The sequence below is a fragment of the Diadema antillarum genome, unplaced genomic scaffold (genome assembly GCF_040938485.1).
Source record: "Diadema antillarum isolate AM-2024a unplaced genomic scaffold, OU_Dant_1.0 seq00002298_RagTag, whole genome shotgun sequence".
NCBI lineage: Eukaryota > Metazoa > Echinodermata > Echinoidea > Diadematoida > Diadematidae > Diadema > Diadema antillarum.
Window position 1 is genome coordinate 1 of NW_027272920.1, and position 26864 is coordinate 26864.

A 26864-nucleotide genomic window follows, 5' to 3' on the forward strand; every position below is an offset into this window, starting at 1 on the left:
CATATTTGCAAAATTGCTGTGATCAAAGCATCTTTATGAAGTGAGACCCAGATCTTGGGCTGTGAGAGCCTTGCATCACTCCTCAAATTTCAATCTAACCACCAATCTACCTCTCACATTAACACACATGCCATGCCATACACATTGCTCTTCCCTATTGCATATTAAAGACTACTAAAACTTTGTTCTGAAATTAGTATCAGTTAATTCCATGAAAAAGAAAGAAAAAATACAGTTTTGTTTTTTCTATAATGACTAAATTTCCATACCCCCTCTCAGTGACCACTCTGTACAAGTTTTACATTACATGCAAAGGAATGTGCTCTTTGTGACCCACTCCTGTGGATCTCTATGGCTGTTGTACTTCTTGTTGTTGCTCTGCTGGTTGCTGCTCTTGTTCTTGTGCTACATTTTGCTGTTGTTGGTGCTCTTTTTGCATTTGCAGCACTTGATTGCCTTGTTGTGGTACAACTTGCATTGCAGGAGGTTGGGCTTCATGCTGTAAGTTTTGTTGCTGCTCCCTGTTTGGTACAATACCTGGGGCTTGTGGTACGACCTGTACTCCCAAATTAATCTGAAGAGATGAAGAAAGGACATGGCTGAGGCAGTCAAATCATATTTTTCTTAAACTTAATTCAAGGCAAGACACTACAGATACAGCGTATGAAAATTACAACACACACTTTGAATGACATAACTGGTCTACACATGTAGTTCAGAAAATATTTTGACTGAAACACATGACCATATGTGACCGTGCATCACAAAACGAACAAAAAGTCGCACACACTGATTTTGCATGAGGACTGAAAATAAGTGAAATGGGTCAACCTAGCCGATCTTGAATATTTCATATTTTCTGAAAGAGCAAGTCTTCTTTTACATTATGCTGAAATTTGGGGTCATAAAACGGGTGGCAAAGTGTGTTTTTTAGCAGTTTATCTTGAATTTTTTTGGTAGAATAGTGTGATTAGGTGTGTCTTTAGAGTCCCATTTTCATTTCTGAAAAACCTTGTACACACTCTTCACTTTCAACTCTAATAACTTTTGAAAGGATAGTGCTACTGCTATGAAAGTCGGCATTAATTATGGACAGAATGTGTTTATGAGGCATGCTTAATTTCAGGTTAATCTGATAATCCCTTCATTGTTGTTACTCGGGTGGTTTACTTCCTGTTTTTTGCCCCATTCATCGCACAGCCAGCACGGCTTGGTAAAGATTCAGCGCTTGAATAGACGCTGTACTTCAGAGCCTCTTTTCTAAGATCACACTTTTCCTGAGTTTGTGCTTTCTTTCCAATATTTAGATAGGTTAGGAGAGTCCATTTGATTTGGGTTATACATCATTTTAAAGTTTAACGTCTGCTCTTTCAGAATATGGTCTTCACTAAAAATTCATGTCAGGCGACTTTTTGTTTGTTTTGTGGTGCAGGGTCACATATGAATTCTCCACACAGCAATGTTGATACATTGGACTCCCATTATTACGAAGTCCTCCAGACCGACAGTTTTCTTTCGTTATATCGAAATTTCGGTATAGCCGAACAAACAAACAATAAAAATACATACAGCGGATAATGTTGTGGCCTGAATTTTTACTTCATTGTATTAACCCTAAAAGGGCCGGGGGGGGGGGGGGGGGGGGGGAATCTGCCCCCCTCGACGTTTCGCGCTATAAATCTGTAACGTGACAAGGCCTCGTCGCGAGGCTTCTTGACTTTCTTCGTTCAAGTCTCGCGCAACTTTTGAGACCAAATTTGCAACGTCCGCGCATACTTTTGCGAAGCCACGCCCATTTTTGTAACAGAATGTCGCCCCAAAACGGGCACAATTTTGTGATTTTGTGTACATTTCCTACGGAAAACAGTGTTCTGTCATGAAAATCATAAAAACCTGATTATTTTTACAATTAATCACTTTCACTGATTAATTTTGTGCTAATTATGGTAGAAAAGTGGTCAGTGACAATTTCCAATGAAAAAACAAAGAAAAAACAAAAGTTGAAAAACAAGGAAATACATAAGATATTCTGAAAACAACAAAATACATTAAGAATTGAAATGAGTTTTGGAAGTTTTTGTGATGTACAATTGTTGAATATGCTAAAACAGATTTACAGATCAAAAATTAGACTCTCAATGCTTTTAATTAGGCTAAAATATGATCTTGAGCTTAATTTGTATAATTAATTAATCAAAATTAGAAATTGATTGTTTCAAAAAAAATCTTATGACACAATCTTGTAGATTATGACGTGGGTCTCACGCATGCAAAATTTCATCGCGATCGCACCACCGATGGCCAAGATCTCGGGGGGGGAATCCCCCCCTCCCCCCCCCCCCCCCCCCCCCTCGGTCTGAGCATAGCCAAAAAAACCCGGCCCCTTTAGGGTTAAACCGGAATTTCATTATAACCGTGTTCCTTATAATGGGAGTGCACTGCAGATGGACCCTAGATGTGAAACTGAATTCCACACAAGATTGACAGTGTATTGATTGGTAGTTATTGTTATTGTTGTTTTTTTTTCTAGAGCATTGGGTAGTAGCTTGCTATTTCAGATTAATAAACTTGGCAAGTATCTAGGACCAGTACTGAGCAATCTACTGGTATATGATGTATTGCATCTCACATGTCTCTAATCTGATTTAATCTGATTGATAAACACTGGAACTTCCTTAGCAGTAGAACACTGGGCTAACAAGCAATACAGAAAACTACCAAAGTCTGCAGCTGACTATATTCACTAAACACTACCACAATTATAAGGATGTGTGGGACTCGTAATACTGCACGTGTAGGGAAAGCTTTTACTGACAGTAAATAGTAGTGTAAAAATTTTTTAGTGTAGATGATGTTTCCTTGCCTTGATTGTTCCCTGGAAGTAAATGCTATTTGATGTTTAGTTTTGAAAAAAAAAATGGTAAAGTAAAATGGAGGCTTTAGTTTTGATTCTTAACTACATGCAGCTCACAGTATTACACTAAACTTCACATTTGTTACAAAGACAGATTCAAAATAGTGATGAAAATGTGCCTGGCATGGGCTTAGAAAGTGAGACTTCTACCGAAAGAGTTGGTGTGAATAGCTGATGAAGAAGTCTGACATATGCTCACATACATCTGTATATCAGTATGGGTATTTCTATCAGTACCTATCTGGTCACACTTTAAAATAATGACCTAAAAAATAATCTACTGCTTGCTAACCTGCACTCTGTGTAAGTTTTTTCTTCTTCTTGTAGTATTTATCCTGCAACAAGGTAGTTTGCCTGACACACCATACTTCAGAAATATATATACATGTACTTGAGATATCCCATGGAGCACAGTCCCTCAAGGCTTACTGGCTGTAAAATTTACACTGATATATCTTGTGCAACAGAGTGCATTGGAGTGTTCAGGAAAAATTTACAAATTACAGATAAAGCAAGCATCATCTTCACTTGGTAAATCAACATGCAGTAATAGGGGATATCAAGATAATGATTAGCATATTATCAGGCATCTGGTTGGCATGCAATCGACTTACAAATTAAACGGTTTGCCACCGAGTCTAGCTTTTTAAGAAAGTAAATTACATGCAATATCAAGAATGTAATAATAACAACAACAACAACAACAACAACAACAACAACAACAACAACAACAACAACAACAACAACAACACATTCAATTAGATTTGCAATAAATCTTTTGCAACAATGAATGAATGAGACATAAAATAATAAAACATCATATGAAAGATTAACAAAACAATACATTCCACTATCATGAATGTCTTTTGTGAACTACTATATTCAGCAGAAAAAAAAAAATGGCCTAGTTCTGATATTTCTATGACTCAACTTTAGCTTTTCTGTTTTGCTATACTATACTGATGTAACATAAAAGCATTCTTTGTTTATAATGTAATAAAACAGTGTCAAAGTGTGTTGATGCGCATGTAAGTTTCTGAGTGTACACGCACCTGTACGCAAGCTTTCAACTTTGTGCAATGCATGTGTCTGACTGTAAGTCAGAGGCTGTAATTTCCCCAAACAATCATGTCATGGCACTATGAGTAAGCAGATTGTAGCTGCCACTATCATCCATGGACATGTCTACTGTCTCTGTTGAAAAGCTTACAAAATTTGAACAAAATTAAGTATTGAACAGAGAAACTAAAGGTGAATGGGCATGCAAAGAATCACAAACTAGACATTTCCAACTGTTCATTTGCAAGCAAGTGAGTAAAACGAGAAGACCAGAGGGAGAGGGAAATTTCACAAAATGCTATGAATTACAATGATACATGTACCTACAATTGTTATGATAAAGCCATCATCAATAAGTTTGTAACCAAAATATTCAACTCACAAATTGCTCTCTGATTCTGATTTTTTTTTTCATGGTTTTGGTTATGTTCACATATAAATCAATTAGGGAATAATTCATGTTGATTTACAAAAAATAAAAATAAAAATCTATTTCATAGAAGAAAGGGTTAACTTCTCTCCCACTGGTCACATAAAAGCAAATCAAAATCAAAATACAGTGTAAGAGATCATATGAAGAAAACGTCTGTATTGAAACTCACATGCACCAACAAATGAACAAAGAGGGATGGGTGATAAGTGTCACTATACCTTGTGTTGCAGTTACTGATGAATGGGGCTTTGATTAATATCTTAACTGTAAAACATATGTGCAAAATGGATAGTTGTTGGTGACTTTAGAAGTTGAAGCATATCACATTGATTTTACATTTCTAACATCAATGACATCTATACTTCTTGGCCTGGCATCTGCAAGGTATATGTATATGACACAGACGATGTGCTCTGTATTTTGACCAGGAGAATTACTACTTTAAAGTCAAACAAAAATGCTTGACATGTGTACATGTGATATATGTGATTTGTCCTACCTGAAATGAAAAATATTCAAGTACACTATATGTACAAGTCTAACCTGCACTGCAATTAAAGAACAATTCTGACAAACTTTCAGATCATCTCTGGAATATTATTCTTTACTGTTATGAAAATACACTATTCAGTGTCTTTTATTCTTTTAGACTTAATAGCCCACACAGCAAAAGGGAACCCACACCATAAATCTTATTGAAAATGTACACTGATGCTCTAAATTTAGGAAGTCTTTTCCAACACATTCATGGACACTTGAATTCCTCAAGATTTCAAAAAGAGGGATTGTCACAAAACTGTCACTGTCTTCCTGTAGTTTAAAGGGGAATGCTACCCACATATATACATGTTCTTTCATTATGCTTGAACAATGAAAATATGTTCAATTCTCTTTATGTTTTCTCATACAGTTGCCTTGCACTGATGTTACAAACTGTCAGTCTTCTCATCAAGTGGTGGTGGCACTGAAGCTTTAAAAATTCATATCTGATGAACAGATAGTCCAATCTTCCTCAAACTTCAATGATGTGTTCTACCAATATTGCTGCATTTACACTTTTAGTACCTCAATCCCCATATACAATGGATATGTATATCTCACAACTCTCATACACATCTGTAGTTGGTATCTTAGGGGTTGTGGTAAGTGAACAGAGACATTTCTGAATTAGAAAGAAAAAAAAAAACTTAAATGTCATTTATTACCTTTCCTTCTTTTGTGTCTATAGGAGGGAGTCCTTTTGATAAATCATCCTTGATTTGTTGTGCATGTCCCTTGAAGATAACAAAGGTCAGATGGAACAAAACAACTATGATGCAGAATATGTTGATGTTGACGAGGGTTAGTGTTAATACATGACATGCTGCTGCTATAAATAAAAAAATTACGTCGGTATGGTCCATGCTATCATTCAAAATCAAAAGAAACTTGGCAAACGTTTGGACATATAATCATACACAATGAAGAATTTGTGTTTTGAAGACAGTGAAATATCTATAGGTGAAACACAACCAGGAGCAACTGTTTTATATCCATGATTCGATTCACAATGTAGCCGATTAACTACTCTGTTAAAAAACCAATGAATATATAAATAACTTTATCAAGTGATCCAATAAATTTGCTCTCAAGAAACCTACCAACTATACATCAATCTGCCTACACACTTCAAGCTCATTCAATCACTCAGACGAAATAAAATTGACAATTCCTCTACCTGGTCCATAGCGACTGGTTCTTGTCTTTGAGGCTGCCTGACTTTGACAAAGTTGTCTCCAGCCTCTGCCATTTTTGCTTTGGTTTCCTCCAAAGTCCTCCTCAGTTCTTCCTGGTATGCATTCAACTCCTCCTCCGTAAACTGATCTTCTTTATTCAAGTCCTGTTCAGGTAGAAAATGATAAATGCTCTTGTCGTAGTTCAGTGTCAAAATTGTAGTCACTGTTTAATACTTCATATCACTCTGTTTCTAAATAAAATTTAATATCTTTCCTATACAAATACAAGTCTTGAGCAAACTAAAGCTGTACTTTGTTTACAGTTCCATTTTTCTCGTCCTTCTCACAGTCTTCCTACATCCAACAGCCACCGTCTGAACTAATATCATGTTCCTTATTCTTCTCTCCTCCTCCTCCTCCTAATCCTCCTCCTTGTCCTCGTCCTCCTCCTCCTCCTCCTCCCCCCACCACCTACCTGCCATTCACTCTCATCATCAAAGTCTGAAGCTGCAGCTGCCTCCATGAACTCCTCCAAGCTCACCATCTTGTCCTTGTTTCCATCAATCTGCAAGAAAAAGACATTTAAGAAATTACTGTCAACTTTTTCCATTCAATTGATATAATTACAGCACACTCGAACCTGGAAACTGATGTAAAAACTGATCGGTGAATGCCATGTCACACAACTACAGAATATGTTGACTGCAAGCTTTCTTTCAACAACTAGTATTACAAACGGGTTGTGTACTCTAGATGAGTCTATAAGAGATACTGATGGGATTGAGGGTTGTGAGTGTGATTCATTTCTGATGGTAACCATTAACGTTACGCTAATACCCATTTAAATAAGTTTCGAGCAACATTTATTGAGATCGTTCATTTTTGTACAACTTTAATATTGTGTATTTTACATGGCGTTTCCTTCAAGACAATTCAGTGCCCAAACCCATTTCTTAAACACATGAATATGATTTCCATAATAATGTAACTTCATTCAAACAAGAACAAAACTTTGTTTCAATAATCAAGTAGACTGTGTATAACACAAAGATGAAACCTCTACGATATCAACACAGATCAAATCTGACAGCACTATTTGTTTCTATTCATGTTTGCACCAAAAAAAATTCTAGCAATAAACTCATGGCCGCACTAAAAGTTGCTGCAACTAATACTCATGACAAAGCATAATCCCGTCAGAGTGTGATTAAGAAAAAAAAAAAAATGATTATGCAAAACAATGACACTCAATGGCAACAACTTAGCAACAAACGGAAATTCCAAGTCTCATGTAATACTCAAACAAACGATCAAATTAAAAAAACAAAACAAAGAAAGATGACATTTTTTCCCCATATCCAGTATTAATCAAATAATATTTAAAAAATTTCATTCCGCATGTTACTGCAAGATGGCAAGTCACCATGAAGCACTGAGAATAAAGAATGAATGTAACTGCAGAAGTGCCATTATCCTTAGTTACCCTTCCAGGCTGAAAAATCTACCATGACACCATTAGTCTTACTTTAAGACTCTACCACATTTTGTACAAAACAAAGCATCTAATTTCAAAATGTACTTGAGTCTTTTTTCTTTTTTTGGCCATTGTCAGAATAAGAGTATCTGAAAATTGTCAAACTATGGATAACCGAAAAACAGAGTGGCCAGAAATGCCAAATAGAGGCAACCTTCTCTTTAAAAGCACCCTAGGGGCAATCACTTGAATGCTTCAATGCACCATGAATTAATCAAGAAGATGAAAGTTGATGGAATGATATTCAATCCAAGTTTTTATTTCACATGTGCTTGAAGATGTGAGATAATCTATCATCATGATCCTGCACACAAAAGAAAACAAATTAATGGATATTGTGACAGCACAGGGAACAAGGCACAATGGTATATAAACACTGGCTTTCACAAGAACACTTCAACACAGACTGACAACTGAGATAAGTACCTGGTTTACTACATGTTCTCTCATGCGGGACAACTCTTCAAACTTTTCCTGTACATCTACATTTTTGCGGCCTTGGTAGATTTTTTCCACCTAGTCAAAGGTTTGGGACAAGTGAGACAGACAAAGAAGTAGGACCACGCCAAGCAGCAGAGAAAAGATGGGAAACAGCAGAAGGTGTGGAAGGTAAAGAAAACAAAGAAATACAAAAAGAGGCAAGAAGAATCACAAGAAGGGGATATAAACATGGAGAAGAAAAAACGTAAGTTTGAAAATACCATGAATTGACGATCATGACATGGAGAAATGTAAAATCAAATAAAGAAGAATGTGAGAGCAAGGACAGACAGGAAATGTAGCAAAGGAAATAAGAAAGAAAGATAAATAGAAGAAGAGGAAAATAAAAGAAGAATCCAGACATACAGCATTCGAGAGTAAAAGGTGTGGGTGAGAGAAAGAGAGAGAAATAAGAAATTGATAGAGGAATACAGAGAAAAAAAGATAAAAATGCAGAAAATGGTAAATGAACATATATATTGTACCATGTCATGAGAAGAAAGAAAGAGAAAGCAACGGCAGGAGACAGCATTACAGGTCATCATTGATGATAAAGAGATAAAAGAAATAAAAATCAGAGCGGGTAATGGGGTTGAAGTAATACACATTCACCACACAAACAATATTTAAAGCAGCAGATAGAGAAAAGTAAGGAAAATGGGGACGGAAAGACAGATAGACAGAGAAAGAGAAGACAAAGATAGATGGAAATGAGAGAGAGAGAGAAAAAAATGACACTCATGATTATACAAACTATAAGAGGCCTCAGTTCTGATGATACTTGCTGCAGATATTTAACTCATTGACAGATACAGATAACAAAAGGGACATAAAATGTATCTTAATTTCCTCAGAACAGAGGAGATCTTTTAATGATTTCAAAGGGATATCAAAACTTCAACTTGGGTTGAACCTGGCCTTTGATTGATACACATTGTATCTATGAGCAACATCCAAGCCAAAAAGGAGGACAGGTGAAGAGTGTTCCTCTGAAGACAGAAACAATAAAATGTTTTTTTTTTTTTAAGTTGTGTCCTCTCAGCCATTCATTTACGGAGGGGCGTTTCAGGAGTTAGAGCAATAGTCTTCATAGTTTGCTGCAAACTATCATACAGACTGAGACCTCAGTACTGCAAAGCCATGTCATACAAAATGAATACATATAGATTTAAAAACATCCATGAAACTATCCACATTCAGCTCTATCAGCGCATTCTACCCGCCAAAGAATAATGAAATGTGATGCAAGAGCCAAATTTTAAGTAGCAAACACTAGTGTAGCGTACATTTCAGGGGCTTTCTCCTGTTTGCGACCAACATGCTGCATGACTATATCCATTACGGAAGTTCTACGTTACATACAAGCCCTGCCTACCTCATCCATCAAATGCTCTCGCATGCGAGCAATCTCCTCATCCAGTTCAGCAGCATTGGCGGGGTCATCCCCATAAATTTTGGCTGCCTGTTGCCATTGGCAACAGAATGCATCATTCATGTAGAGGAGTTGTCATGGTTACAAATGCACATCCAAACACAGTGAATTAAACTGATTAATCATTTCTTCACTTTCCTACTCATCAGCCCTACACTGTAGCTCTCTATGGAATTGACATGACTATACTTTCTTACTCATGAGCCCTAGCTCTCTATGGAATTGACATAACTATACTTTCTTTACTCATGAGCCCTAGCTCTCTATGGAATTGACATAACTATATCAGTTTATGTCGTTTGGATGTTATATCATTTTCAAAAGAAGATAAGTATAGATGATGATTATTATCTAGAGTGTTGATGCAAGGGATAGCCTTTGCGTTTCCTTCAATCATTTGAAGGTAAGACAACAATCGATGATGAGGCTGGTCTTTCACTTGAATAATCTCATGCTTCACAACATCAAAACTGAGAGAAAGAGTGCAGTTTTTTTTTAATTTGACACACCTGAAATGAAATATATCATGTCCACAAATTCCATTTATTTCTACATCAAGTTGAATGCAGTCAAAAAGATACTAAGAGACCTGATCATATCCTGTATCAAGACCTCCTAATCCTCACCATTTAAATGTTGCACTATTGATTATATCATAACTATATCATGTCATTCAACATTTATAGCACAATAAATGTGCTGATGTAAATTGGCAGCTAGTGGTAGTTTTTGTAGATGTGAGATGACATACCTCCTTGATGAAGAGAGCTTCCAGCTCGAAGGCATCGAGGAACCCATCACTGTTAGCATCATGGAGGAAGAAGAATGTCTTGGGGTTGAAGTCCCCTTTCTCCAGGTGATCGGTTTTCTCCCACACTTCCTCCAGCTGCTTCTTACTTCCCTTTCAATGGAAGATCATCATTTTCATATATTGTAACATTCAAAGGAAATCAACTCCAACTACAGAAAATAAAGCAAATTGAATCCAATTGTAAAGCCAGTTACTGCTATTGCTTGTTTGTTGTTATTTTGTTTGTATGTTTTTTGTTTTGTTTTACTAATCAGTCAGTATTTGTTTTATAGACAGATATAAAAGTACTTTTTCCAATTACTGCAATTACCAAGATTTCACTTATTTCAGATTTCATACACTAACACATAAATGGACTGTGTGCAGAATCAGCTCACACTATCATAAAGCAATATGTAGTGGTAATGATGCCAGGAAAATATATTGATGACTTCATTTACCAGGGTTTCTCTCAGCTATTATTAAAGCCTCCCTCCCCCCCCCCCCCCTTCCCCATGCCCGGGCAATTAACCACTGAAAGACCTTCATTCAAAGAGTGAGAAATATACTGAGAACTCACAGGGTGGTTGACCTTAGAGTGGTGTCTGAGCTGCTCTCTCTCCTCTCTATACTGCCTCTCTGCCTCTGCTCGCTCCTTGGCCTCCATGTGCTTCAACTCGGTCCGACGCTTCAACTCCTTCTCCATCTCATAGCGCTTGAACTCCTGTCGCCGCTGCCGGTCATTCTCCTCCAGATCTTTGGTGGCCTGTTGACAGAACAATGTGCATATTAAAGATGACACGCTGACCTACCTTGAGCAAGTGGCATTCTTAAAGACAATTTTAATAAAATAAATGCAATTATTGTAATAAAATATTGTAATGTCTTTGCACTATAACATGTGGTAGTTTGTCAACTTCACACAAAGCAAAATTGGAAAACTGTTTTACTGACCATATTCAGGGCACGCAGGATGAAAAAAAAAACAATAAAGTGATGACAACATAAAGAATGAGTCAAGTCTGTAAGATGCATGATTATAATTGACTACATGCATAAGTACGCTATTGCAACAAGTTTGTGGGTGTATCACCAGGGATTTTACCCCTGCTTCACTCAAACACTTATTTTCTTCACGTAACAAAAGTTGATAATCAGCTTTTGAATTGTACTCTGGCGGAGAACCAAATTTCCCTTTTGAATGGATCCATCAAGTTCAGTAATATCCTGCTTGCTTGAATTACGAATAAACTTCACAGCCAATTTTCTCAAAAGTGTGTGTTACTGCTGGCTGGCTTTCTTATCATTCTGCAGCAAGTTTCATGAAATACTGTGTGTCAAATTGTCATCGGAAAGCTTGGATTATGGAAAATGAATACAACAATTAGAAAATCAAAGTTCAGTGATCTCTATTACATGTTGTAATTCCGATATATGCAACATATTCAAGCAACATATTACAATATACATGTATTTGAATCTCCCAATTATTTTCCCTTGTGTTGCATAACCTCCCCTCCCCTCCCCCCCCCAAAAAAAAACAAAACCCTAAAACAAAACAAAAACACAATTGGACACAATTTTGTTACCTACATGAAAGGCTACTGAGGGAAATACTTGGCCATAATACACTGATTAAGAACCAGTGATCTGCATAGACTATGTAAAGTGTTAACACTGGTTGTTCTCAGTTCATGGTGTGTCTGATATCTTGGACTGAGAGAAGGGCGTTAGTCATTAGTTGCTGAAATGCACATGCTGACAAGTTAGTGTCTCCAAACCACACAGACCCAAATTAGTACAAAAGGCCTTGAGTTAGAGTGACAGTATATGCATGAAATTTTGCTAGATATAACATTATGGTAATTAACTGATACAAACTCATTTGGGGCTCCCTGCCTGGAAGCTTTAGGATTTCAAATTTCCTGTTTACTCATATGAGTGACATGCATTTATGATTGTCTAATAATACATTGAAATTTCACATAACATATCACAAATCTATCTTCAAACTTCTTTCTTTCTTTTTTGTCAGAAATGGGCATCATACCTTAACAAGTACAAGAATGCAGGCCATGAATATATGTTAACACAGATGTATTAGAAAAGAAACTGACAACTGCTTGCTAAGAATACTGATTCGTGTTAAAACATGAGTGCTAGGTAGATCTGCCACTGAAATACAGGCTGTATTACACTGCTGAGAACAATGTTCTCTATCATTTTATAGTCATTAGGAAGGGAACCAGATAAAAATCTATAATTGGCCTTAATAGAGGACATAATCTACAAGAGAAAGAAGGGAATGCCATATTATGAGTAAGAAAGACATAGGCTGGACAACCCATGCCAACATGCACCACAGAATCCTTAATAGGTCACTTGGAAACTTACAGATGAGGGAACCAGATCAGGGTATAAATTAAAGGGAGAGTCAAAAATGCTACAAAAAGTGAGAACTTACATTTGATGTACATCCTAATACAAGTTTCAACATAATAAAGGCAATGTAATTTGAGTGAAATTATTGTAATTTTCAACCAATCATTTGATAATTAAGTTGCTTGCTCATATGATGTTACGGGCCACTCAGAGATTTTTAGCAAATTTCAACCCATGAAGTTATCTACTTTTTAAAAATCAAATTTAGTTCATCCATATATATATATTTTTTTTTCTTTAAATGTATACGGCTTTAACAGTGATAGCTAATCACAGGATGCCATCATTTGCCCTTTGCCCTTTAATGTAAAAGTAGTTGTGTTTATAGCTCTGTTGATTGATAACATTGTTAAATAGATCAGTCCTTTGTCCTTGAATCACACTGGAATACAATTATGTGTAACTTGTACACACCTTCAAATAGAACAACACATTCCAGTCTCCATTACACTTCATGGAATTCTCTCACAAGATGGTGTTGGCAAAATTGTTGTACATACATGCAAGAGGCACCTACAACTTACTCTAAAACAAATGACACCAGTTGCCAACACAAATGATCACCTAAACACCAAGGTATAACATCAAACTGCACTACACTATATACATTATGGTATGATACACACAAAACTTAAAGGAAACCACAAAATTACAGTTTAACAATTCTTTTCATGCCAACAACATGCATTTGTGTCAATACAAACTCTGTCAGACTGCTTTATTTTTGGGGAAAGAGGGGGAAAACACTGAAGTACCTTCTGCAGCAAATTATTTAGGTCCGCCTCTTCAAACGTGTGTTCATTTCGAAAATCAACATGGGCGATGAAATCAAGGAGGTTTGTCTGTGTATCCGCACCTACACATTGCAAATAAGGGACGTGAAAGCTTTTAGAGGGGATGGGAGCCATTTCAACAGGCAAGGCTATTGAGTGAACAATTATAAGCCTATAGATATTGCATGAGGAAAGGTAGATAGATAAAGATGAAGTGATTACAATAGGTGTACATACTCACGTGCAAGTAGTTTCATACTAACATACATAATACACACACACACATGATACAACATTAATTTCTAAATACATACTACATATACACACACATACATAATCATAGGGATGAGGTCTAGTTTACAGGTCACTGTGCACTCGACAGTCAGTGCTATATCTGTAAAGCTAGACGTAAAGAAATATACATTAATTGTTAAAAAGACTTGTGCTTTTAACGTTTCACATAACATGTTGAATGATGTGCAGTCCTCCAGATGAAAGAGAGAGAGAAAAAAAAAGAAGTTAGGTTGTGGGCAGACAGCAAGATGGATGGATACAAGACACAGGATGGCAGTAGACTTGATAATCTTGTAGACTCCCACTGAGGACAAAAACATTTCTCAGAATTTTGAAGATAAAAAATATCCTGAAAATGAAACAGTGTGCAACCTGGGCTGAAGGAGACATCACTTGATTGATGGTGACTGCCATAATAATAGGGACTCTGTACATTTCAAAGTATTTGTAAAAAAAAGAGAAAATGCATTGAAGGAAAAAGAGTAGAGAGAAACAGGGCGTCAGAGTCAAGATTAATTGTATACAGAGAGAAATTATTAGGAAAACAGAAGCATCATATAGAAAAGTTAAGATAAAGAGCTTGGCAAACTGCCAAGTAAAGCATGTGTTATTAGATATTACAAGCTTGAAGAATTTTCCAAACAGTAGGAGCTGTTTTCAATAAAAGCAATGCAATGCTTGAATTATGAAGTGACCTAACCATAGTGACTAAGTTTGGAGTGTCAATGTGCATAACACTACATCAGGAAGCTTTCATTACTAACATTCTCATGTTTTAAAAAGAGTCAATTTGCAACTTGAGGTTTTATGAATGCATTGCTTTTTTATGATACTTCATTGCTCCTACTGAAAAGGACTTCATTCTGCTAGGTGATGGTCAAATTTGACAGAGTGACTAACTGTGCACATCATAACACAGCAAATACATCAAATTCATGTACAAGTGGAAGGAGAGCAACAAGAAAAAAATATAGCTCCCTGAATTCAATGGATTCTCAACTCAGTATGCACATGTGTAGCATTGAACCAAGAAAGGATAAATTCCTTGCCTCAGAATAATTTCAGATGATTTCAATTACTGTACATGCCATTCTTGCATAGATTTAAATGGAAGGGAGAGGGAGGTTCTAAGATTTTTATTTTTGTTTTAATCTATTTTGTTAAAGAAGGAATTGTACTATTTAGTTTTAAGCTGTCCAACCAATGCATATCTGTGTGTGCTCTATGGTTTTACCAGAGTTTACATCTATTAACTTTTAATTTGTCTCTCAATGAACTGCATAATTTCACCTGATTTGGCTTGCTACTACCACTGTGAGATGAGAACCCAATAAATTCAAAGATTACAATACAATTTGGTGATCAAATGTGGAACATTTTCTTTGAGGATGAAAGAAACCAAACTTCTGAAACTTCTCAAAACCTGTCCCAAGTCTCTGAAAAATTGCCTGCAGACAAAGAACTTCAAATGTCAAACATTTTGTGAAAGCTCCTGTAAAGCATGGGAGAAAATAGTGCATATAATCATCATAGTAGAAGTCGACAGCAAAAGAAGATTATGATCAAAAGGAAGTGATAATCACAATCATCAGTTAGTGATATAAATGTACGAACAATGGGACATGAAAACTGCAATAATCAGTACGAGTACCATACTCTATATAAATTCAGGATTAGGTTTCCACAATGACAACCAGTGAGTTATTTGAGACAGGCTTTGATACAAAGCTTGATACAAAGTTGTTTAAGAAGTACCCAAAACATTCCTAGCGGGATTTGCATCCTATATGGTCATAACCTATGTGCAACTTCATCTGGTCCAGACCTTACAAAATAATAAATTTGGGGCTGCATTGAAGGTGGATATATAAAATTTGAGACATGCAGGAGAGCAAAAAGGAGTCCAAAACCATTTCTTTTTTCATTAATCTAATTCTAATACAAGAGATGAATCATAATTATATTCTGATATATTTTGACAACAGATTTATGGAAAATCAATCACTAAATTGTCACTGAATTGTTTTTTAATGTGAGTAGAATTTACATATGAGCTGATTTACCACTGGTTATGGAATTAAACTTTAGATTTAGGGTTCTATGATAGTGGAAAGTTGGTCAGAATTCTCACAGACAACATTACATTACTGCTCAAATGTGAAAGAGAGCTAGAGAGAGAGAGAGAGAGAGAGGAAACCCTTCCACCACAACTATATTTGACAGTCTAAAATTGAAATAGATGATTTTATGATGCTTCTGATGTATAGTATTTTATATGCAATTTGACAATGAATATACTGTCAAAGAAATCCAATGAAAAGATACAATGCATACAGCATACAATTGTAGATAAGCCTTATCACAGTAGTTTGAGACTACATAGTATTTCTCAATTAAATAGGTTTGTTCCTGCATTGGTGATTTTAGTGAAAATGCACAAATGCTATGTTAAGAAAACAACAGAAAGACACAAATCCACAAGTGCAGAACACATAATAAAGTCTTATCTAACAACACAAGAAACACAAAGGAAACATAAGAAACATGCATAAACACAGTTTACACAAGCGCACACAAACAGAGATGGATGCATTTGCTACGAAAATGCAAAAAGTGTGATATTCGCGGCATTCCAGGAAATGTTAGGGCATCATTTGCACCAAGTAACTGTGAACTGAGTGTCAGTCTGCCAAGCACAGCACCATAACACAAATTTACTTCAAGCTGTGATGAGCACTGGCCGAGTTGATTGCTAAGTACTACAACACCAAACATTCATGTGTTGGTGAAGAGGGAAGAGGGTGTACCTTTTGCAATAATTTAGTTATATCATCAGGGCTGAAACTGCTAATTGAAGATGCATCCAGATGGCCAATGAGGTTGTCCAAATACGACTGGTCTGGAACTCGATTACCTTTGGCTTTTTTATGAAGTAATATCACGGAAGTGCAAAGAAGGGGCAAGGAAAAAAAAAGTAATCACAAAATACATGCACAAGCTGGGATTATTGCAGCAACACATCACACCCCTGCAACAAAAATTGAATTTCAAGTTAATAAATGATGAAAGGGAAATGTGATATGTAATATTCTTTGCATAAAACATACAATTTATGTAATTCAAATAATCAAAGACATGAAGGAGAGCAAATGGGCAGACACTTCTAAATGCTACAAAACTAACTATGAGATTTGCTTTAAAGTCTCTAGTAACAACTGCTGCTGGGATTGAACAAAGTGGCTTTTGAATTCTCCAAACCTAAACACTTTGAAATCATTGATGTGTAGCCACAGATGTCTGATGCCACAGCAAATACTTTTTATTCTACAGGCTTCAACTTCATGCATTTTCACTTTTAGACATAATACAAGAAGTTATATTTCCAGTACTATCATCAGTGGTGTTGAACAAATTTCTATTTCAGAAGTGGTGTTTGGATGCCCGGCTTGCAATTTGTTCTTCCCTCTGAGTCTTCTATTCTTGTTAAGTAAAATATGCCAGCTGAGGTATAATGCATCCTTACTGTACAGCCTTAGGTATGATATTCTACATACATGTACAATGGGAAAATTTTGTGTTTGCAATAAATTGCAAGTCCAGATGTTGGTATGCCAGTATTTGCAATATCTCAATGTTAAAAGCTTCATGAATTGACTCAGCTTTACACATCAGTCTCCTGTTTGCATGTACTGAAACTAAATCCCTGTTTTCAAACAGGCAAAATAGACATTGATCTGCAGAATCAATTAATTCCTTGAGTCAAACACACATACAGTTACTTAATTTAAACATACATTTCAAGAAAAATTGGCTGAAAGGCTAATATTGCTTGTTCATGAATCTACTATTACAAGAAGTGACTGAGGTTAAGATACAAAAATCTAAATTGGACAATAGACATTGGAAAGAGTCAATGTAAGCCATGAGAAACTTGTATCATTATTTTGTGATTTTAAACAATACTCTTCTTGAGTGGCCAGCAGAAGTCCGGTTGATCCCACTTCAGACATGTTTAAGTTTTCCTGATGCTAAATGCCACCAACAAGGCCCATTTCACAAAGACTCAAAACTGCTGTAGCATATATGTGCAGTTATCACACAGTCAGGCCTGAAATAACTAAACAATATTAATCTTTATAGCTAATCTCAAATGTAGGTGCAGTCTTTGAGACTTTTATACAACAGTAGTAAGGCTTTGGATAACACAAAGTGATGGCACCCATTTCAAGTTTGCAATCAATATAGAATAGTGGAATAACTGAAGTTAAGGCAGTGACAACTTAATGACTCACAGCTGATTATTTCATGGCAGCTGAAATAACCACTCTCATCAATGGAACATAAAATAAATACATGCCTGTACATGAACTTAGTCCAAGTTGTCAAGGGAAGACTAATGGCTTGACAAGGTAAATCATCACCTACCTGCATGCTCCTCCATCTTCTTACGGGCAACAATGCGCAGTCGCTGGATCTCTTTACGTTTCAGGTCATCAAGTTGACTGCGAATGTGGTTCCCCACATTGTTGAGCTGCTTCCCGAACTTCCCACTCTGATACATGTGCCAAAAGACAAATTACCATCAACAATCAGTGGAACTTTGCATAACTACTAAGTAGTGGCTTTTACAATCTGATCATGCTAGGCTAATAGAATTTACACATTTTTTTTCCACAACTTTGTCCATGGTTTTAGCCAAGAAAATGTATAAAATGTAATACTTACATCAGTGCAGTGTAAAATTCAGGAATTGTGTTTTTCAGTGACCAAATATAACTGCATAACACAACAAATTTATATGTAATGTTAACAAATACAATTTCTTGAAGGCCTAAATTTTGATGATAATTGATTTTGTCATACAGCGGCCATTCCTAAACCCATATACAAGCAAATTTTTCTTGACATGTGTAATATTCACCATGCAAACCAGTCTCATTCTCAAAAGTCTTACACATCTCTGTGCTTTCATGTTTCTGTTTTATACTCACAATCCAAAGGATTGAAAATTTGCCAATTCATTCTAATGCAGATGCCAGTTTCTCTCAAAATAGATTTATGTCATAACACTATATTGGGGCACCAAAAAAAAAGAAGTTAGCAGTCTTGATGAAAGGCAAATTTACTCACAAGGAGGTCATCAGTGTCCATCTCATCCATCTTAGCCTTCATCTCTGGGTCAGCCTCCAACACCTGGATGACCTCTCGTAAATAGCGCTCATACTCTAGGCCCAGGGGCTAACGTCACAAACAAAAGGGTACAGGTCATAGTTCAAACTATACACTTTCACCACTGGCCATAAAATGTAATTTGCATTAGACAGCTTAGTGACTTTCTTATGTCAGAAAATTAAAATCATTACAGAGTGACTTTTTACATACGTATGTGATTTACAAAGTTTCTATTTTCAGGTTGTTGTTCTTTTTTTACAGTGATCACATCAAAGGATGGGAGAAATGTAGAAACAAAAGTTTCATGTATATCAGAAATTGTACAGAGACAGTGATTGCACAGTCTGCATGTTATACACTCCTTCATTCAAAACTACCTGTAGACATCTACACATGGTATACGCTCCACATGTAATTAGATGATATCAGTCATCAGCCAAAGTATTCATCAAATTGGAAAGAAAACTTTACACCCTTAAGGTACTTGCCCCCACACCTCATATAAGGGAGTAATCCCATGTTCTTCTCAAGAAGTGCCATTTTAGAATTTAGCATCTCATCTCTATAGAGCCAAAAGAACAGACATGAGAGGAGCGATTCTGCGAGGGAGCAGAACGACCAGTGTATCAGGCATCACACACACAGCATCCATCAATTTCTGTAGTACAAGTAATATTCAAGTAGTACGGCGGGATATGGTGGCTGCAAAATAAGGGGGGAAAAAGGGGGGGGGGGGAAAGAAGAAAAATTGTGGAAATTTTTCCAGATGGTGTATTACTCCCCCACAATTTCAAAATCCGCAGAAATCTCATGCTGAAAGAGATTAAACAGTTCAAGACAGAAGGGCATGATGCTTCCGGTTCATCTACCAACCTTACCAGCCAGCTCAAGGATAACATACCTCTGCCTCTTTGTTGTCACCCTCTCCAGCTACCCCCTCAACTTTAGGCTCCTCCTGCTTCTCCTCTGCAGGTTTGGGGTCAAGAGGTGCCAGGTGGGCCAGCTGGACAATGACCAGTAGCAGTAATGCCAGCTTCAACTGTGATGTAGCCATAGTTCTTCCTTCAGTGCAGAAAAATTTTACAATAAAAAACATTATACCCTATGGGTTATGACAGGTGGTACATGCATCCCAACCAGTAACAAATAAAGTTTATCTGCAAAAGCTTCTGGGAAGTCGACCACTACAAGGTTTTAATACTAAAGTGTGAAGTGTTAATTATCTGAGTAAAAAGTTTCATGTACGGTATCAATGCTCTGTGATACCAGTACTAAAATAAAAAAATGCAAATATTGTTTACCGGTCCTCAGCTTTATCAACACTAACTTATGGTATTACGTACAAGTATGCTATAAAGTACACAGGTTATTACACTAAATAAGTATGTGGTAATGATTTTATGTGTAAATGGAATTAAAAACATGCAAAATTGTCATAGTAAAACAGTTACCAGAATATCAAATTTTACAATGATTATCAGGCAATTTCACGAGAAAATAAACCCAATGCTTTAAGTTTACCTGCTTTCTGTTTCCAAGATCCAAATCTAGGTAATATTGTTTTCTATATATATTTTTCTTTCTCATTCCAGTTTTGAAGAAAGTTCCAAAACAAGCTTAGATACCAGATAGTTCCAAAACAAAGAACTCACTGTAATACAGCCCCACAAAAATACCATTTGGGGGGTCAAATCGATACCCTCATAAAGAAGTATAGATGTACCATGAGGCATGAGGAGTGTTACAAGAGCCACCATGGTACAATACCCAGACAATTCATCACACTTGCTGGCTAGCTTCAACAAAACATGTATGTACAGTGTAAGCCAGGCATACATACGTATACATAATAATACTACTTTCTACATGCATTTCGAAAAAAATGAATTGCAATGATTGCATTATTTATGGCCAAAGACAATGTTGCATTGCAATGACATTGTAGAGAAGGTGAAACATGTGAGAATACAATTCTGTAATCTAAAATATCACCTAAATTAATATTGTTTTGAGGCAAGGTGCTACATTCAAAGATAATAAAAAGTTTTGGTACCTCAAAAGTTTCCTTGAATTTCCTTGTCTTAGTTTGTGTTTCAGGTTAAATTACCTTTCATATAACTAACACTGTGAGACTTACTCGCCCCAAAGTGCTCTCATGTCTTTAATAGTAATCATGCAATTAACTGCGACCAGCAGCCCCATACGCATAGCGACCAGCAGTCCCATACGCGTAGCGTAATCGGGCTTCGCATTGTATCATTCAGGATCATGACAGATTTGTAGTATCGCAGGATACATGTTAACTTAAAATCCCAAAAATTCTTCAATTTGAAGACTTGCCAATTAAGGTGCAGTATTGAAAACAGGCTTCGGGCAACGTTTGGTTCTGCCTATAGTCCCTTTCTGATTGAATTGATGACTGAATGTGACTTGGCCGAGAGGACCTTGGGAGAGCTACATACACTGAATACTACAGCCAGTGCATGCGAACACATCACATGCGCACAAATTTCAAAGCCATCAACGGATAAGATGTTTGTGTGCGCATGCGTTGACCGTAGTAGTCAGTGTATGTAGCTCTCCCAAGGTCCTCTCGACCGAGTCACATTCAGTCATCAATTCGAAAAGAAAGGGACTATTGGCAGAACCAAACGTTGTTCGAAGCCTGTTTTCAATACTTCAACTTAATTGGTACGGTAAGTCTTCAAATCGAAGAAATTTTTGGATTTTAAGTTGCCATTTACCCGCGATACTAATTCTGTCATGATCCTGAATGCTACAATGCGAAGCCCCATTACGCTACAATGTATGCGTATGGGGCTGCTGGTCTCAGTTAGCTATGCGTACAATGGGCTGCACGCTGCTAGTCGCAGTCAGTGGTTTCGTATAATATTTATCGACGCTGTACGGTGACGGCTCTGGTACGAAACCATTATTGCATGATTACTAAGACATGAGAGCACTTTGGGGCAAGTAATTCTTACAGACAACGTACTTTAACGTGAAACACAAACCAAGACAAGGAAATTCAGGGAAACTTTTGAGGTACCAAAACTTTTTATTATCTTTAAGCAATTGCCTGATTGCCCGGGGCAAGTGAAAAATCAAAGCTGGGCAAGTGCTTTGGAGCAATAAGAAAAAAAGTTCTGAAGCCACACGTTAGCCACCTTTCTTTCATTTTTCCCCCATACAAATGTACATGTAAAAACCCACAAAATCAACCATACAAAGGCCCAAACATAATGACTGTTTAATGTCAATGCAACACACTTTAGTTTCATTTCAGCAACTTTCCAACACTTACAAGAAGAACCCCATTGCAATGCAATGTCAAAACTTGATCAAACCAAGTTTGTTACTCCAATGTATTCAAGCGTGCAAATCGATGTGCATGTTTATTCAAATGATTGTGTTTTATTGAGCCCTTGACGTACTGTATACGTGATTTCCTAGAACCCTATCAGTTTCTTATATTTTTGGACTTCCTTATGGGCAAGTAAAGTTGACGTTTGGGCAAGTGTTCTGCAACAATTTGAAAATCTGCTTGCCTGACTGCTGGGCCTGGGCAAGTGGTCAACATTGAAGAGGTATTGTATGAACATAGTACCTAGACAGAAAAATCTGTCTGTCCGGAGGAGTCTTTCATCATTTTTTGACTTTATCGTCTCTTCTTTGTATAGCTGTATAGTAGGGGATTCTGAAGCCAGACGCAGTCTCTGCAGAACATATCCCCGACGACCAGATACTGACCGATCTTTCGGTTGATGTAGCACCATGTTTAGAGGTCAACACTAAGCATGACCCCTGCCCCTAAACCCTTGCCCCTTGTTTTGCTGATACAGTGCTCACTGCTCGGGAAGGGTCGGGAGACATGCTTTTCTCTCGTTTAAGTGGTGCTCCTGCTTAGGCGGTGGCTGGTATTGGCCCGTGCAAACTACACAACATGAAGCCCAGTATGTGGGCATTACGTTCACTAAACCATGCAGTTATCAAATCCGCTGATAACCACAGCAACAAATGCACGTACGCTATAACACACAGACACCAAATGGCGATAAGAAAAGACACAGCAGTCTCATAATTTTGGTAAATGCATCATCGGAACAAACCTTCATTCATTTGATCCACATAATAACCCTCTTTTGGAGTTCAAAGGTTACCAAACAAGTCAAGATGCACACCCTATTAAAGTCGGACGATCGTCACCCCTAATGGTGCGTTATTTCGTAATCTCCCGAACAACCGAAGTTTGTGCATGCAATTGCGCAATGCCAGACTCGGTGCTATATCCATAAATGTGTAGGACAATGCTGCCACTGAGACACGTGTGTGTGTGTGTGCATGTGTGTACGCATCATACACAAACATTGTGACCGCGAGCTGTGGTGATTGGAGGAGAGAGGCCAGAAGACGCGTGGCTCTTTTGGCCTCTCTTCATGCGCATGCACACTGTGAGTGTGCGTCCATTCAGAAGCTCTCGTGGCTCGGGCAGTCATTTTGGGTCAGGAGATTTGTAGTCTAAAGTGTTGTTCGCTGACCCATTAAGCCAGCCAGCGCTATTCTCATTCGGCGTCACTGCATTTGGTACAGAATGGGGGAGGCAGCGTGTTGCGTTCGTCTCCGTGCCGCACAAACCACTCGCCACGATTGTAAGGCTTTGATGCAGAGAAAGAGGCAGCTATGCTATAAACTTCGACACCCTGTTTAACATGCAACATATTACGATGACACTGATTGTGACAATTGTACAAACACATTTGTCTCATATCCATGGCCCCTGCCCCGTTCATGTTCTGCTGTCACACACAACAGTTCGGGAAACCCACTCACAAGGGGGGCCCCTCCTTATAAGTAACCCGTCCCCTTATAAGTAACCCCGTCCCCCTTATAAGTAACCCCCGGGGCACCCCTTATAAGGAGTCTCCACGCTTTTTTGCAATGCAACGCGAAAATGAAAGGACTGCTGCAATTCGCTTGATTATGTCCATAAAGCTTCACAAGTTTCCTAGTTACTCACGAAATTTGAGCAAAATCGGTTTGAGGCATCATATCTAAAATCATGGATTTAAATGCGATGTCAAACGACCCATGCGAATGCTGAAATGCGAGCGATTACTGGCGTGAGTGTCGCCAGGCGCGGCGGCGCGGCAATGCTTGAGTGCAGACGTGGCGACTGAGTACGAAAGTCTCCGTACTCAGTCGCCACGTCTGCACTCAAGCATTGCCGGCCCGCCGCGCCTGGCGACACTCACGCCAGTAATCGCTCGCATTTCAGCATTCGCATGGGTCGTTTGACATCGCATTTAAATCCATGATTTTAGATATGATGCCTCAAACCGATTTTGCTCAAATTTCGTGAGTAACTAGGAAACTTGTGAAGCTTTATGGAAATAATCAAGCGAATTGCCGCAGTCCTTTCATTTTCGCGTTGCATTGCAAAAAAGCGTGGATACTCCTTATAAGGGGTGCCCCGGGGGTTACTTATAAAGGGGACGGGGTTACTTATAAGGGGGACAGGTTACTTATAAGGAGGGGCCCCCCTTTTGAGTGGGTTTCCCGAACTGACAAACACACACAATTAATGCATGAACAGGAAGATTAAATGGGCCGCACGCGAGGAAGATGACTCTCTGTATCGCACTGAAGGGGTGGTACAGTGTAAGTGCAGTGCATGATTAGAAGCTGACAACACACGATAAGGTGACACTCGATAAGACCTTCTTTGCGCTATGTCTCACTGTCTAACGGCAAATGTCATGAATGTTTAGACTGCAGTCAGCATAATTTATCGGGAACTGATTAGAAAATAATCCTTCTGGGGTAATCTGGTAAGGAAATGAAATCCCTGCAATTTTTTTTTTCTATGGATTTACTTACAGTACATTTTTAGACATTAATACAAAGACAATGGAAGTGTTTCAGCCAGATTTGTCCTAAAAGCAGTTTGTGGTTCCGATTAAGCAGTGGAAAAAACATGTGACTAATTTGTTACACCAAGTTTTTGTTGAAGCAGGGTTCCCGCTAAAGCAGTTCCCCAACGGGTGAGCACTGTTTATACAATGAAATATAGCTTTTCATCAGTCAAAACCCACTTACCTAACGTTAGACTTCTAGTTCTGAGGAATTATATCTAGGTCTAATGACCTTCATATTTAAATCAATCGTGAACTAGATATTCCTAACCAGTTTTTGAGAACATAAAAATTTCTAGTTGATGAATGATGTATTGTAACAGTCTGCCTAATATAAGCTTCCTAAAGAGAGCCTCACATTATACATATGATGGGCAATGTAGGGTTCACGTTAGGTAGGCAGCTCCAGATTTTTCTTTAATACATCTAGGTTTAACCACTCTTTTCACTTGCATTCGTAGTCTCTTGCTATCTCCGACATATTCGATTACGAATGGGACTAACTTTGCGGAAGACGAGCTATTAGTATTGGTATACTTCTCATGACAAGATGACCAGCTGCTTTATGACTCTGTCTTTAACCTGTTTGCTGTTAAACTGTAGCAAATTCAGATGAGAGTGAATAAACTGTAAAAACTTACCTTTGAACACTTCTATGCTACGATGGCTTGATTCTCTGAACAATTACAACGCAACGAGACTCAGGTTCCAACGTGTAATTAGACGTGTCGCAGTTCAGGTTCAGCGAATCCACCCTGACGTCAAGAGTTTCCGGTGTCAAAACACTTATTGTACATACATGTAATATCAGTGATGCGTAGTGTGCGTCAACTTGCACCAGCCCACTGATCGGATCTAAACTCTTTTGACCTCTATTGATTTTTCAAATCAGGAAAATTGTAAGTAATTTTTGGTTCTTGAATATGTCTCATGAATTCTTAGATTACTAAATTAAAAGAATGCAATTAAGAATTTTTTTTTTTCATATAAAGTCTCTGTGCCTTACTCCCTATGTCATTAGAAGATTGAGTTGACAGAAAATTCTTATTTTCCCCTTTAGTTTCCCACTTTGCTTTTGTTTAAGGTTAGAAAGAGATAAAGAGAACGAACAATTATTTTGCTATTTCATTCAAGTCTCTCATTGTGTTAAATTGGTCTTTTGTTATCACTGTTATCTTGAAGAGCATTGGCAAAGGAACGTCAACATGTAAATTTTTGCAATTTTTACTTTTATGACTTGAAAAATAAAAACGAATGTGTTCACTCATGCGTAAAGTTTCCCTTAAAATTGACCTAAGGTAGATAGCCAATTAAATAACCTTCAATATGGTATATGATTCACTGATTTTCATTAAAATCTTCTATGAAAAGTATAACCTCGAAAAAAAAAATGTCTACTTTCTTCTTCTTCTTTTTTTCCCCTGAGGTTATGCTGATTTTAAGGTTATGCTGATTTTACCTGTGATTAAAATTCTGCTTGCCATTCTCATTTTACCTTCTTATCTTTCTCTTTTATTTCTTGAACGTGATCTCATTTATTGCTGTTGCTAAGCGAGAAAGGAGAACTTTTGCACACTCTTGTAATCTTACACACATGGTTCTGGTTCTCATTTTGTTGCTGTACTAAAGTATAAAATGCATCGAAATTGACACTGTATTTTTATCATATATCTACACTTAGAATCAATATTATTTTCTATCAAAAACTGATTAAAAACTAAGCTTATAGAGAATCATTTAGAGCTATATTCCGCACTTACCACCCCTCTCTATCTCTAAATGTCTGTCTAAACCACTGATTATTCACCTCGATTGCCCCAGCCCTCAATCATTATCTATAGCCAGTATCACCCCCATGGTCTATAACTACATGTCACTATCTCGTACCATTCCATACAGGCTCACTCAACTTCA

General features: G+C 37.4%; 1 protein-coding gene across 4 annotated transcripts; it reads right to left on the bottom strand.

The window, feature by feature from the left end:
* Window positions 1-26: 26 nt before the first annotated feature.
* Window positions 27-25716, bottom strand: LOC139714498 (nucleobindin-2-like). 4 transcript variants are annotated; one of them, XM_071626204.1, is made up of 13 exons: window positions 25592-25716; window positions 19940-20100; window positions 18997-19104; window positions 18292-18418; window positions 16674-16786; window positions 10938-11123; window positions 10319-10468; window positions 8082-8171; window positions 6597-6686; window positions 6124-6285; window positions 5612-5680; window positions 4625-4670; window positions 436-574 (listed from the first exon to the last, which is right to left on the bottom strand). In XM_071626204.1, the coding sequence occupies exons 2-12, from the start codon at window positions 20090-20092 to the stop codon at window positions 4659-4661; spliced, it is 1260 nt and encodes a 419-aa protein (XP_071482305.1). In that variant the 5' UTR covers window positions 20093-20100; window positions 25592-25716; the 3' UTR covers window positions 436-574; window positions 4625-4658. The 4 variants fall into 4 exon arrangements, with proteins under 4 accessions (XP_071482302.1, XP_071482301.1, XP_071482304.1 ...); XM_071626201.1 differs by lacking the exons at window positions 4625-4670; window positions 16674-16786 and adding an exon at window positions 13555-13655 and having other exon boundaries at window positions 27-574; XM_071626200.1 differs by lacking the exon at window positions 4625-4670 and having other exon boundaries at window positions 27-574.
* Window positions 25717-26864: the final 1148 nt, after the last annotated feature.

What these genes read in the sequence shown, in the direction of transcription:
- LOC139714498 (XM_071626200.1), bottom strand. Translation starts at nt 20,092, where the DNA reads ATGGCTACATCACAGTTGAAGCTGGCATTACTGCTACTGGTCATTGTC. An exon ending in GTGACAACAAAGAGGCAGAG is followed by an intron (nt 19,105 to 19,939) that starts GTATGTTATCCT and finishes TTGTGACGTTAG; the next exon opens with CCCCTGGGCCTAGAGTATGA. An exon ending in TAGACACAAAAGAAGGAAAG is followed by an intron (nt 575 to 5,611) that starts GTAATAAATGAC and finishes TCATCTCTTCAG; the next exon opens with ATTAATTTGGGAGTACAGGT.